Source organism: Dendroctonus ponderosae, unplaced genomic scaffold (genome assembly GCF_020466585.1).
Source record: "Dendroctonus ponderosae isolate FM_Combo_2020 unplaced genomic scaffold, Dpon_F_20191213v2 Dpon_F_20191213_1, whole genome shotgun sequence".
NCBI lineage: Eukaryota > Metazoa > Arthropoda > Insecta > Coleoptera > Curculionidae > Dendroctonus > Dendroctonus ponderosae.
The window spans coordinates 48,315,624-48,328,166 of NW_026017110.1; the positions used below are offsets into that span (position 1 = coordinate 48,315,624).

At 40.5% G+C, this 12,543-nt stretch overlaps 3 protein-coding genes and 1 long non-coding RNA gene across 8 annotated transcripts in view; 2 read left to right on the top strand and 2 right to left on the bottom strand.

Moving 5' to 3' along the window:
• The window catches only part of LOC109541445, a 5,414-nt gene extending 4,743 nt beyond the window's left edge, over positions 1–671 (bottom strand). Inside the window, exon 1 of one of the 2 annotated variants that reach the window (XR_007282437.1) lies at positions 368–671. This is a non-coding gene — a long non-coding RNA (uncharacterized LOC109541445). The remainder of the gene's footprint in view (positions 1–367) is intronic. The other variant, XR_007282436.1, reaches the window with a different exon arrangement.
• Positions 656–2,284, top strand: LOC109535835 (protein MAK16 homolog). Of its 2 annotated transcripts, XM_019901851.2 has the most exons (8): positions 656–980; positions 1,048–1,094; positions 1,159–1,302; positions 1,353–1,535; positions 1,589–1,718; positions 1,771–1,935; positions 1,990–2,064; positions 2,116–2,284. In XM_019901851.2, the coding sequence occupies exons 1-8, from the start codon at positions 966–968 to the stop codon at positions 2,254–2,256; spliced, it is 900 nt and encodes a 299-aa protein (XP_019757410.1). In that variant the 5' UTR covers positions 656–965; the 3' UTR covers positions 2,257–2,284. The 2 variants fall into 2 exon arrangements, with proteins under 2 accessions (XP_019757410.1, XP_019757409.1); XM_019901850.2 differs by having other exon boundaries at positions 1,771–2,064.
• On the bottom strand, positions 2,279–3,364 carry LOC109535842 (60S ribosomal protein L19). The gene is made up of 4 exons (XM_019901856.2): positions 3,271–3,364; positions 2,813–3,083; positions 2,537–2,755; positions 2,279–2,484 (listed from the first exon to the last, which is right to left on the bottom strand). The coding sequence occupies exons 1-4, from the start codon at positions 3,273–3,275 to the stop codon at positions 2,392–2,394; spliced, it is 588 nt and encodes a 195-aa protein (XP_019757415.1). The 5' UTR covers positions 3,276–3,364; the 3' UTR covers positions 2,279–2,391.
• A 660-nt stretch (positions 3,365–4,024) lies between these two features.
• On the top strand, positions 4,025–11,212 carry LOC109535834 (facilitated trehalose transporter Tret1). Of its 3 annotated transcripts, none has more exons than XM_019901849.2 (5): positions 4,025–4,116; positions 9,440–9,615; positions 9,669–9,871; positions 9,925–10,183; positions 10,251–11,212. In XM_019901849.2, exons 2-5 carry the CDS (start codon positions 9,525–9,527, stop codon positions 11,075–11,077), a joined length of 1,380 nt encoding a protein of 459 aa, XP_019757408.1. In that variant the 5' UTR covers positions 4,025–4,116; positions 9,440–9,524; the 3' UTR covers positions 11,078–11,212. The 3 variants fall into 3 exon arrangements, with proteins under 3 accessions (XP_019757408.1, XP_019757406.1, XP_019757407.1); XM_019901847.2 differs by lacking the exon at positions 4,025–4,116 and adding an exon at positions 5,812–6,433; XM_019901848.2 differs by lacking the exon at positions 4,025–4,116 and adding an exon at positions 6,596–6,983.
• Positions 11,213–12,543: the final 1,331 nt, after the last annotated feature.

The following is a 12,543-nucleotide window of genomic DNA, read 5'->3' on the forward strand; positions in this document are numbered from 1 at the left end:
GTAGTGTACAGCATCGATTTCTGTGGAACCCAGTAGCTGTCAAAACTTTCACATTTTTACGAATAACTCGGAAATCGTAAATTTTTCAGGTAAAACGGTTGAAACAAACATAAATTAAAATTGAACGGCCAATCTGAAAATAACAAAAAAAAGAGGGGGTTTCATTTAAAAAACCAGAGTTGGTAACTACCACACGTTTATGATGCACCCTGTATATTGGAAAGTAATTTTAGAATGTGGACCTTTTAAACGTGAAAAACTTTCGTTGGACGAATTTTCTTGTAAACTTCATATTTACTGAGATATCGCACTTTGACGCACTAATGAGCAACCCTGTATATCTAAGTGTATTGGTTTTCTTACTTACCATTTTCGATTGCGGTATGGAGTTTTAAATGAATGAAATGAATTTTGACACACAGTACACTGAAATTGATAAGACTTCACATTCAAAGGAGCCAATTGTTCTAATTTATCTGCGTGAAACTTTTTCACATGTTTTCTCAAGTCATGGAATCGCTTAAAAACATGTTTGCAGTCATTACACACACAAAAAGCGGAATCAACGGGATCCATATTTCGCTAATGACTAACAAAAGGTGTTCAGTTTATGAAAATAAATATTCGTTTGCACGCAATCGCAAGCATAAGAATCAACAGCACAGATAAACATCAGATAAAGACAGTGCACATAACCAAACCATAGAGAAAATAAAATATCATATACGAGTTGCCTAATTGCAGTGTTGGGATTGTGGCAACACCGTAGATTGAAGAGTAGTAGTTGTCTTCATCTATGGTAGTTGGGACTCTAGTACTAGTAATAAGCCTTGTTCTATGCTCTAGTAGAACATAACCTCCGGACAGACGGCATGTTTTCTTAGGTTAATCCTGGGTTAATCGTCCACACACTAGTGATTTTGTGAATCGTTTTCGCTTTCGCCTGGCTTATTTAAAGACACAAAATGCAGCACGACGATGTAAGTATCCATTAATCCAAGTCCGAATGTGCCCCCAAACATGCAGTTGACATAATCGACGTTTCAGGTTGTGTGGAGCATCATCAACAAGTCGTTTTGTTCATACAAAATAAAGTAAGTTCACCACCCACACGAGTGCAGCTGGCCATAACAATCTAACGCCTTCCATCCATTCCAGCACTAAAACACAGAGGCTTTGCCGCAACGAGTACAACTTAACAGGTTTGTGTAACCGATCATCATGCCCCCTGGCAAACAGCCAATATGCAACAGTTCGAGAAGACAAGGGCATTATCTACCTTTACATGAAGACAGCGGAAAGGTGCTTTAGTGGGAAGGGATGGAAAGTTGGGGCTAATTGTAGATTTTCAGGAGCGCTTTTCCACGGAAACTGTGGTCCAAAGTGAAACTGTCCCGGAACTTTGAAAAATCCATTCATCAGATCAATGAGAACTTGCTCTACTGGCCGGGGTTCATCAAGTCCAAGTGCAAGCAGCGGTTCGTCAAAATCACCCAGTATTTGATACGAATGAGGAAGCTGAAGCTTCGCAGGCAGTAAGTAGCGGGTTGCGCCCCAAATAAAACGGGCTTCATTGGCGTTGTTGTAGAAAATTGCTGGTGCCCATCCAGAGAAACGTGGAGAGGCGCGAAAAGAGGAGAGAGGAAAAAGCTCTGATTGCTGCCAGGATTGAAAAAGGAGTGGAGAAGACTCTCTTGGACCGGCTAAAGCAGGGAGTGGTAAGTCCCGGCCTTTTTACTCAGATTCGCTCGATCAACCGCGGGGTTTTAGTACCAGGATTTGTACAATATTCCCATGACGGCCTTTGAGACTGCCCAGGAGGAGAACGAGGTGGAGGACGAAGTGGAGTATCAGAACGAGATGGAAATTGAGGAAGAACTTGAAAACGAAGGACCGGAGTTTGTGGCCGCAGATTCAGATGACGAAAGCGACATTGTAAGACTCAAAATTTTGCCTCAATTTCTTAATTTACTCTCGGTGTTCTTTCAGGAAAGCGACAGTGGGCAGCCAGAAGACATCGATTTGGACAGCAGCTTCGAGTCCTCAGATGGCTCAGACATTGAGGTACGTAAACCGGCTTGCAGCCTGATTTGTGTAAAAAAACAGGCATTTCAGGACATTGTCAAGCCCACTGCACGAGCCTCAAAGGGCAAGAAACCCAAAACACCTCCGCCCAAAAAGGGCCGAAGGCCCAGAGTGGAGATCGAGTATGAAGTGGAAACAGTGTCTCAACCCATCAATGTCTCGACCTTTTAAGGATTTTAATAAAAAAAAGTTACAAGTCTTATAACGTTTTATTTTATAAACTAAGTCCAAAGATTGGAAAAATCACCACACTAGAAGTCTGGTTCTTCAACTGATCTCAGGAAGATGCAGCAGCAACAGTTCTGTTTATGCTGCTGCATCTTCCTTCTGGTAGTTCTGTAGAACTTCCTGCTTCTTGGTGGCGATCCTTTCTTCTCTCCTTTCGCGCGCTTGTCTCACCTGTAAGCAGATATGTGAAGAGACCGGTTAAAATGCGGAAACTCGAGCTTACCTTTAGCCTCCTGGCATTGGCTTGGTCAGACAGCATCTTGGCACGGGCCTTCTCAGCCTTCTTCTTATGGATGTATTCCATCAGGACTCTCTTGTTCTTGAAGACATTTCCCTTAGCCTTCATGTAGAGCGAGTGGTACAGATGACGATCGATCTTCTTCGCCTCCCTGTACTTCTTCAGCAGACGCCTCAGCACCCTCATTCGTTGGATCCACAATTCCTGCAATACACCAGGAAAATAATATTAAAACTGAACAAGATTGAGTGAGGATTTTACCTTTTGGGGCATACGAGCGTTGGCGGTACCTTTCCTTTTTCCAAAACCGCAGTGTCGCCCCTTTCTACGAGCTTCGGTGTTTTTGCGGACGCGAGCCCTCGAGTGGACCGCCACAGGCTTCTTAATGATCAACCCATCTTTGATGAGTTTCCGGATGTTCTGCCTGGAGTTAGTATTGGCAATTTCGTTGATCTCGTTGGGATCTAACCATACTTTTTTCTTGCCGCAACGCAATACTGAGGCTGCCAGCCTCTTTTGTAACTTGAGAGAACTGTGGAAAACGGATTGAAAGCGTTAAAATCATTGAAAGCCTGCTTTTTCAAGTAACAATGTGGGGGGCGCAGCCCTGGAGGGAATCGGTTAATTTGCATATAGAAACGGTGTTGGGGGATAGGGTAAGGAAGATAAGGGGGAAATTGGACACAATGGCAGAAATAGACGAAATTAATAGTACAAACCTCATTTTTCACACGTGCTTCACAACATGCAACACGAAAAAGGAATGCTGGCAGATGCCGATTTCTTGTCAAAAGCCACTACTACCAACCTTGCCAAATCCGTTCGAAATGTGCGCGGGTATTTCAAATTTCCTTGTATTTAAATAAAATCTCTTAAAAAAATCTCTAAAAGTCTTACTTGAGTTTTTCGAAGCAATTTGAGAACGTTCTCTCCGGTATTTCGACAAATTTATCCTAATTGCCAATATTGGATGCTCTTGTGCACTTATTAGTGGCTAATTTCTCTTTTCGCCTGCCCAAAACTTTGTACTCTACGCCCCTGCTGGTCGCTGATCCCTAGAAAACTTTCCCTGATTAATTCACAATATTTTTCCCCTCTAGAATGTTTTTGTATCTGTTGGCGCTTTTGAGTTATAGCCAATAATGACTAGGAATGCGCAGGAACAGCGGGAGGGTATTCTGGCATTATTTTTCAAATAATATAAAATAATACAAAATAAATATAAAGGGAGAAAAAGTTTCTAAATCGACTCGCATAGCAAATAAGGGGTTAACAGCCCGCCAGTGGCGTACAGTAGCAAATCCCTGGGGGTGTAAAGATGCTGTAAATGGAAACACTCTGTGTATTTGGTGACCACCTTGGAAGTATCAGCTTCATTAACTGCAGAAGGTGTATCAAGGACGACGTCTGGCTGAATCACTCGTTTGTAAATCTTTAGATTTCATCGAAATCAGATAGTTTTCATTAAAACGACAATAATAACACATATTTTTCGATATGCGCGACTGTTTTTCCTCCAGTGTGTGGATTAAATGTGGGCTGTGCCCCCAAAAGGGCCGCTACTGGTAAGGAATTTAATTACAACTAAAAGTTTGTTCAAAGCAAAAGTGTCTCTAATATCAGATATTTTTCATTTATGGTGAATATAAAACGAAGACGCCTTTTCTTGCGCAAGCAAGGATCGTTTGACCTACTTAAGGACGCGCTCCGTTCGAAAGTTTTGAAAGCTCATATCTAGGGAATGGTTGAAAATATTGGAAAACTGCTAATGACCTTTTCAATAGTCCGTTTCGAGATCTACCTTTTGGCCTTGAAGGTTTATAATAATTCTCAAGCCTTAAAGAGATCGGAGGAGAAATTTGAGACGGTTTAATTTACTTCGCAATTTCACAGGGTAGACGCGAATTTTGGGCACATTTTAGCTCATATCTCAAAAACGGTGGACAATTTCGAAAAATTACTGAAAACTTTTCGTAGAAATTATTGGGTGTTATGCACTAATAGTTGGAATATTTTCAAAATTCCTTTGTATTTCGAAGTTAGGAGGAAAAATGTAATTTTTTCAAGTTGAAGAGGTTATATCTCGGAAACGGTTGAAAATACCTCAAAAGTTGATACTCGACATTTTCCTTCTTAGGCGTGAAGCATTGTTGCTCATATCTCAAAAACGGTTCACATAATGAAAACATCCCCGGGAACTTTTTGATAGAGATCGTCGAGTGTTGTCAATCAGTAGTTAGAATGTTTTCGGAATTTGTTACCCTTTTCAAGTAAGGAGAAAAAAGTAAAAATTCCAAGGTTAAGATTTTATTTCTCGAAAACGTCTCAAAAGATCTCAAAAGTCCCCAGAATCTTTTTGATAGAACGCATTAATATCTATTTGTTTTCCTTAAGCGCCAAGCGAAATTCCTAACCTTTATAAAGATATACGCAAGATTTATGCAATTGTTCAGCTTTTTTGCTCATATCTCAGAAACAGTTCTGAATATGGAAATAATTATCAGAAGCTTTTCGATAGAACACCCCAATAGTTATTGATTTTTCATTAGACTTTTTCCAAATTTTTTTCTTGCTTCCAAGTTAGGGGCGAAAATGTGGAATTTTTATGTTATGTTCAAGTTTAAGCAGTCATATTTTGGAAACGGTTGAAAATATCAAAAAGTCCACAGGACCTTTTTGATAGGGCACACTGATATCTGGTTTTCGTTCCCTGAAGTGTCAAGCGAAATTCCTAACCTTTAAAAAGGCAAACGCAAATTTTCTGCAATTCTTGAACATTTTTGCTCCTATCTCAGAAACGGTTGTGATTTGGGAAAAAATCACTAATATTATTTCGATAGAAAATTCCAAGAGTTATCGATATTTTATTAGACTTTTTTCGCAATTTTCTACCGTTTCCGAGTTAGGGGAGAAAATATATAGTTTTCAGGTTATGACTAAGTTTAAGCATGTCCGGGCAGGTTGATGGAGTGTTTTGTTGTCTATTTTTTTGTTCTGAGGCGTCCTTACCGTAAAGTAGGTGAATCCAAATTTTGAGCAATTTTGGGGCATTTTCGATCATATCTCAAAAGGGATTGCAAATATCGAAAAGCTGTTTTGGGCCTTTTCGATGGAGATTCTCACGAGCTACAAATTTCTATTTACTCCTCACCGTTTCAAAGTTAGAAGAAAAAATATGCTCATTTTAAGTTCGGTGGCTTTCCAGGCAAAATAACGCCTTGGAAAGTGTTGCCGCACAAGAATTTCCTGAACGAAAAAATGCCTGGTCAGGATTCATTTAGAGCAATAGTGCACAAAACACATCTTCGTCGAGATTTAATAAAGTGCATAAACTGCGAAAGTACGCTGAAAATTGTCTGGTAAAATCCTTGTGCAAGGCTGCGCTATGTTGCATTAAGCACACCATTTACCGTTTACTTGCCGCTATGTTTTTCACCTTTAGTTTGCTGCACTAAAACACCACTTTTTGCAAAAAATCGATGCAAAATTGCGGAAAAGTCGACTCCGGTTTGGCTCAGTTTGGGTCTCATCACCATCGGTATTTACAATGTTAATTAGCGGTGGTTCAGGCCGAACAATGTCCCATTAAAATGCCGGATTACAACAATTAAAAAATGCTTATACAAGGTAACTAGCAACAAATGGGAAATAAACAACCGTAGTTTGAAGTCGGCGATTGAACAAACGTATCAGGTTACGGAAAACTGAAAATCACTTGAAAAATCCCAGTGTGTTTACGAAGTTGCTGATTTTATCGTTACGGTCGTTGGCTCAATTTGCTGGTTTTGTGATAATTGACATGGTTTTGATTGCAATCGCTTCTATATAGACTGGGCGCAGTCGTAAGATGAAGCTGCTTTGGAAGAATTTGGGATGCTGTGGGTGAGTTTTACCAGTTTTCTTAAATTCACTTGATCCAAAGACGAGGGCAAATCGATGGCTGTTTCAGTGGGTGTCCGAATATTGTGTCCATCACTTGGACTTTAGCGCAACAAATCTCCTGGTCTTTTATCGGCAATTTAATACACTTAAATAATGTCCAAGATTATTTCAATTTTATCTGGCAGTTAATGGTTTACATTTAATTCCGACCCTTGTTTGAACGGTTCCCCATCAAGACGATTAATTGTTTAAATATTTGGTGCCAAACAAATCGATGGTTCGGTTGATTCGTTCAAATTCCCTCAACAATCAGTTGCGCATTATCTATGAATTCTCAGCAACTTTGTTGTATTCATCTGACTTTGTACACGTTCTGAGCCTTTTGAATTGCAAAACGGGATTAAAATCGTAATAAATGCGACTTTTATTTCATTCAATCTGAAAGCGTTATCAGTTCCTTTTATTTAATTATGCTCGGTGATTTTTTCGCTGCCAAATTTTAAGTTTATTAACAGTGATGTGAGTGATCAGCAATGGTTGAATTCACTAGGTAAGTAGCTGCCCCTGATTTTGTTTCATTTGATTGGGAAACTTTGCTCTCAAAGTGGCGGTTTTTATGTATTTTTTAAACGAATTTTCCACATTTTCTAACGCTTTAAAGGGTTTTGGTACCTACCAAAACCCTTTAAAGTGTGCAGCTTCTAACTCTCACTTTTCGTTTTAAGAGAAACGTGGGAAGTTTTCTTCGAGTTTCAGCAAACAATCAACGAAAACCGGTGTGCCTAGAAAGTTTTCTGTAGGTTTCATCACGGCGCACAATACATTTTATTGTTGGTTTCAATACAGCTTTTAACAGGAAGGTTTTTTTACAGTTTTGAGCGCATTTATAGTTTTCTTCGAGCTTAAGCAAGCAGTCAAAGAAAACCGCCGCATTTCAAAGTTTTTCGGTTGGTTGCAATGAACCTTTTAGTGTGCAGACTTTTCTTCAGATTTAACAATTTTTTTAAAAGTTTTGAGTACCTCAGGCAGTCAAACGAGAAACTGGCCCACAAGTTTTTAGTGAATTTCCAATAAGTTCCAGTTTCATTAAGCAGTGAAATAAAGTTAACTCATGCTAAAGTTATCTGTTGGTATCAGTTTTTAGAATTTTCCTAAAGTTTATTCGACTTAAAAAAAACAGTCGCACTTTAAAGTTTTCTGTTGTTTTAAGTGGATCTCTTAACGTGCAGACTTTTCTTCAGTTTTAAAAGGATTTTTCAAAAATTTCCTTCAAATTTCCCCAAGCAATCACTGGTGTACAATAAGGTGTATCTGCTGTTTCAACAGTTTTTAGTGGATTTTAATAAGTTTTCTTCGTGTTTTTCTTGTTAGTTTCAATTTCAAATAGATTTACAAATAGTTTTCTTCCGCTTTCGGCAAACAATCGAAAAAAACCGCAGCATTCTAAAGGTTTTTTGTTGATTTAAATGGACCATTTCGTGTCCAGAATTATCGTCAGTTTTACATGGATTTCCTGAAAATTGTCTTCGGGTTTCCTGAAAGAATCGAAAACAAAGTTGCGCCCAATAAAGTTTTCCCGTTGGTTTCTTATGATAAGTTTATCTGCTGTTTCAACAGTTTTGTGTAGATTTTTAATAAGTTTTCTTCGAGTTTTTCGCTGTTGGTTTCAATTTCAAATAGATTTACAAATAGTTTTCTTCCGCTTTCGACAAACAATCGGAAAAACCCGCCGCATTCTAAAGGTTTTTTGTTGATTTAAATGGACCATTTTGTGTCCAGAATTATCGTCAGTTTTACATGAATTTTCTGAAAATTGTCTTCGGGTTTCCTGAAAGAATCGAAAGCAAAGTTGCGCCCAATAAAGTTTTCCTGTTGGTTTCTTAAGATAAGTTTATCTGCTGTTTCAACAGTTTTGTGTAGATTTTTAATAAGTTTTCTTCGAGTTTTGCGCTGTTGGTTTCAATTTTTAAATTGATTTACAAATAGTTTTCATCGGCTTTCAGAAGAAACCGCAGCACTTTAAAGGTTTATTGTTGATTTAAATGGATCATTTCATGCCCAGGATTTTCATCTAGTTTTACATGGATTTTCTGAAAATGTTCTTCGGGTTTCCTGAAAGAATCTAAAGCAAACTTGCGCCCAATAAAGTTTTCCTGTTGGATTCAATCGAGCTTCCAACGAGTAGATTTTTAGCAGTTTTCAGTTGATTTCTAACAAAAAAACCAGTTTCATTAAGTGTATTCAACAAAAGTTGAAAGTTTTTCGGTTAGTTTGAGTTCCAAATAGTTTATTTCGGCTTTCATCAAGCGATCAAGGAAAACTAATCCACTTTAAAGTTTTTCTGTTTGTTTTCAGATTGTTCACGGCGCAGGCTTTACATAAGTTTACAATGGGTTTTTCCGAAAGTTTCTTTCGATTTTCCTCAAACAATCAAAAGAAACCCGGCCCACAATAACATGTTTTCTTAGGAGCTTTCAACAGGCAGATTTTTAAGCAGTTTTGGATGATTTTTTGAACAATATTTTAAAGTTTTTTTAGTTTCAAATGGATTTCCGTTTAGTTTTCGTCGACTTTTATCACGCGATCAAAGAAAACAGCCGCACAGGAAGCGTTTCTTGTTGGTTTCAACGCAAAGGAAGTTTTCTTAGAGATTCATTCAACAATCAACGAAATCAATCAATTTCTAGCGCACACTTTGTAATTGTTTTAAATTGATTTTTGAAAGTTTTCTTCAAGTCTCACCAACCGATAAGAGAAAACTGGCCCACTTTGCAGGTTTTCTGCCCATACTTTCTAACAGTTGTAAACAGCGATTTACTACGTCTCCTCCAGTTTAATCAAGCAATCGAAGACAATTTTCCAAATGCGATTACACTCGTTAATTAAGTCGTAAAAGGATCACAAAAAACTACAACATTTAATCCTCATTGTAATTGTTTTACTGCATTTGGTGGAAGCTGGAGCAAAACGGTTCCAAACCTACAACTCTGTATGAATATTTTCCAGAAAAGTGTCGACTTTCCAACGGTTCCTGCCGCAAATAATCGCCGTTATCATCAAAAACTCGTCGCTATTTGTCTATGGAACCACCATGGGGATGCCCACTATTCTAATCCCGGCTCTATCGGGAAATAATCAAGATGAATCCCTGTCGATGGATGAAACAGGGATATCTTGGATAGGTTCGTTCGGATTCAGGTGCAATTTAGCTGAGATAGTGAAGGTTCCATTGCAGCTTCCATGAGCAACTTGTGCGTGCCACTCGGCTGCCTGCTGTCCGGACAAGTGGCGCAGAAAATAGGGAGGAAAAGAGCCCTTCAGGCGGTAAACGTGCCCTTTTCCGTGGCCTTTGCATTGTTCTACTTTGCCTCCAAACCTTGGCAGATTCTGTTCGGCTTGAGCCTTACTGGCACTGCTGGAGGAATTGCAGAGTCACCAGTAAGTTCTGCTGTTTTACCTCCCAAACTAGAGTGCACCAAAACGAATTTCAGGGCGTCAGCTATTCAGCAGAAGTCTCCGAACCGATTCTGCGTGGAGGTTTAACCTCCAGCGGCACTCTGTTTATTTCAATGGGGATTTTGTTCTCGTTCATTGGAGGCACCTTCTTCCACTGGAGGACGCTGGCGTTGATCAATGCGGTGATTCCATTGGTCAGCACGGTCCTGCTGATGCTGATCCCTGAAACGCCCTATTGGCTGGTCTCGAAGAATCGTATGGAAGAGGCGCAGAAAAGCCTTGCGTGGCTCAGAGGTGAATAGGCGACGATTTTTCGTGAGGTTTTTGTGTCTCATAATCGAACTTCTGCGGGGTTTTGCAGGTTGGACCAGCACGGAGCAGGTGGAGAAGGAGTTTCAGGAAATCCGCAAGAGCATCGAGGTGAGCGCGCAGGAGGACTCCAACCGGACCTGGAGGAGCAACCTCCAGCTCTACATGGAGGGGCGATTCATCAAGCCCTTCCTGCTGATCGCCCTCACTTTTGTGACCGCTTATTTCGGGCTGACGCCCGTTACTGCTTACGCAGTGGAGATCTTCAATCTCCTGCAGGTTCCCCTCAGCTCCTATTACGCTACAGTGCTGATGGGGAGCTTGAACCTGATTGCCACCATCCTATGCGCCATCATCCTCAGATTCTTCGGGAAGCGACTCTTGGCCTTCATAGCCTTAAGTGGCGTCAGCCTTTGCTTCATTATCACCGCCAGCTACTGCTTCCTCAACGACATTTACTTCTTCAGCAGCTCAGCTGCCGCGTCCACCTCCTCTTGGATACCGATGGTTGCTTTGATGGGAATGGGCTTCTTCAGCTACCTGGTTGTTTTCGGGCTGCCCTGGATCTTAATGGGCGAAATCTACCACAACGAAATCCGCGATACGGCCACCGGATTATCAGCCGCCATTGGATACTTGATAGGGTTTCTGGCCAGTAAAACGTTCCAGCAGATGGTCAGTGCCGTCACTTTGCCGGGAGTTTTTCTGTTCTACAGTGGCGTGGCAGTGGGCGGCATTCTGGCCCTGTATTTTCTGCTGCCGGAAACCGAAGGAAAAAGTCTGGCGGAATGTTGCCAGCACTACAGTGGCGGCAGCAAGCTGGATAACAGGGTGTGCAGAAACAGGGGGACAGACAAGGAGAATGAGCACGGAGTGTGAGGTGGAGCGGGCGGAGGAACTTGAGGAAGAAATGAGCCTTGAAAATTACCCGATCTTCCTACCGCTGGCTTAAGATTAGTTGGTTGATTTATGTGGGCAATTTTCTGGTGTATTTTAATAAAACTTTCTGACGTTTGGAGTGTTTTATTCCACTTCACTTTCCGTTCCGGCGCAAAAACCGGCACTAGATGAAGAAAGCGGCGCCAGGCTCAAGCCGACGAACTAATTCTGCTTCAACCCCGTAGACCAGAATTGTTGTTAAAACTGCCCTTTTTTTGCCTTAATTTGCATAGTATTTTTACCTACGTTTCTGTGTAATTCAATTCTCCGTAAAATTTGTGAAAAAGAGCGCTTGGGCGCCATGCGTTCAAGAGATATGGGCAAAAAGGTGGCGTGAACTATGAAACTTTTGCCTTATCTTGGCCCTAGAAGTGCGGTTTTTGAGGGAAAACTGCCAATGCCCCCTAATTGAAGTTGGACTGGGTAAATGGGGATTTTAATTTTCTATGCAATGGAAAAAAACAGAATTTGCAGCTTAAGTGGTTTTTAAGATATCACGAAAAATACCGCGCCATGTTTAAGCCGTTGGCCTAATTTTGCTAAACCCGCGCAAGAAACAAACTGCTTGAAGTTGCAGCTGTTTGTACCAGAACTACCCTTACGTTCCCAGCAATTTACTTACTTAGTAAATGTGCCAGTTAATTCTCTATCCAGTGCTGCAAACCAGAGCGAGAAATCTCAATTCATTTCTTAGAGAGAGACAAGCGAAGAAATGAGGGCCTGTTTGAAATGATGGTCTGACCTCGAAGTTCTCCTCTTGTGTTCAAACTCGCACAGTGTCCTAACCCAGCTTTTACCTGGTGAATGGGGTTTTTATATATCTATAGGGTGGAGGAAAAACGAGTTTTGTAGCTCATCTGGTTTTTGAGACATCACGGAAAAAGGGCCGTCCTGTTTAAGCCGGTGGCCCAAACTCGCGTAAGACTGATAGTTCTGAATTCCCAGCTCCGTATGCAAAGACTGCCCAAACTCCCCAAGCAATGTTTTATTGCCGAAACGTACTATTTAATTCTCTATTAATATGGCTAATCGTAGTAAATCGAGGGCCCTAAAGGAGCTGCAGCCGATTTGGAATCACCCTGTATAATTAAAGTAAGCAAATTGCCAGTGCGGCATCTATTAGGTTTGTTAGTTATGTGCTTTATGAGGCATAATTTAAACAATCCAACGCCTGTAAACGATGCTAAAAGCGTCGAGCGCAGTGGTAAATTAAAACAAGCATCATAAATAAAAGTTACATTTGTAGTAATCCAGGTTTATTTATTTTTGGCACGCCGATACACACTCAAAGTTAGTACGAGGTTTTCATCCGGCTAAATATACCCCAGGATACGAGTTAACCTCTTGAATAAACAGATTAGTTAACATGAAATCGTGGAAAAGTCTTTTCGCGTGTCCCGGAAGAG

Excerpts from the sequence above, each read along its gene's own strand:
- LOC109535834 (XM_019901847.2), top strand. The coding sequence starts at position 6,399 with ATGAAGCTGCTTTGGAAGAATTTGGGATGCTGTGG. Across the intron at positions 6,434-9,439 it reads AAGAATTTGGGATGCTGTGG|AAAAGTGTCGACTTTCCAAC; the intron begins GTGAGTTTTACC and ends AATATTTTCCAG. Across the intron at positions 9,616-9,668 it reads AACAGGGATATCTTGGATAG|CTTCCATGAGCAACTTGTGC; the intron begins GTTCGTTCGGAT and ends GTTCCATTGCAG.
- LOC109535842 (XM_019901856.2), bottom strand. Across the intron at positions 2,756-2,812 it reads ACGCTCGTATGCCCCAAAAG|GAATTGTGGATCCAACGAAT; the intron begins GTAAAATCCTCA and ends GGTGTATTGCAG. Across the intron at positions 2,485-2,536 it reads CCAATGCCAGGAGGCTAAAG|GTGAGACAAGCGCGCGAAAG; the intron begins GTAAGCTCGAGT and ends ATCTGCTTACAG.
- LOC109535835 (XM_019901850.2), top strand. Across the intron at positions 1,303-1,352 it reads TACATGAAGACAGCGGAAAG|GAGCGCTTTTCCACGGAAAC; the intron begins GTGCTTTAGTGG and ends GTAGATTTTCAG. Across the intron at positions 1,719-1,770 it reads ACCGGCTAAAGCAGGGAGTG|TACCAGGATTTGTACAATAT; the intron begins GTAAGTCCCGGC and ends GCGGGGTTTTAG.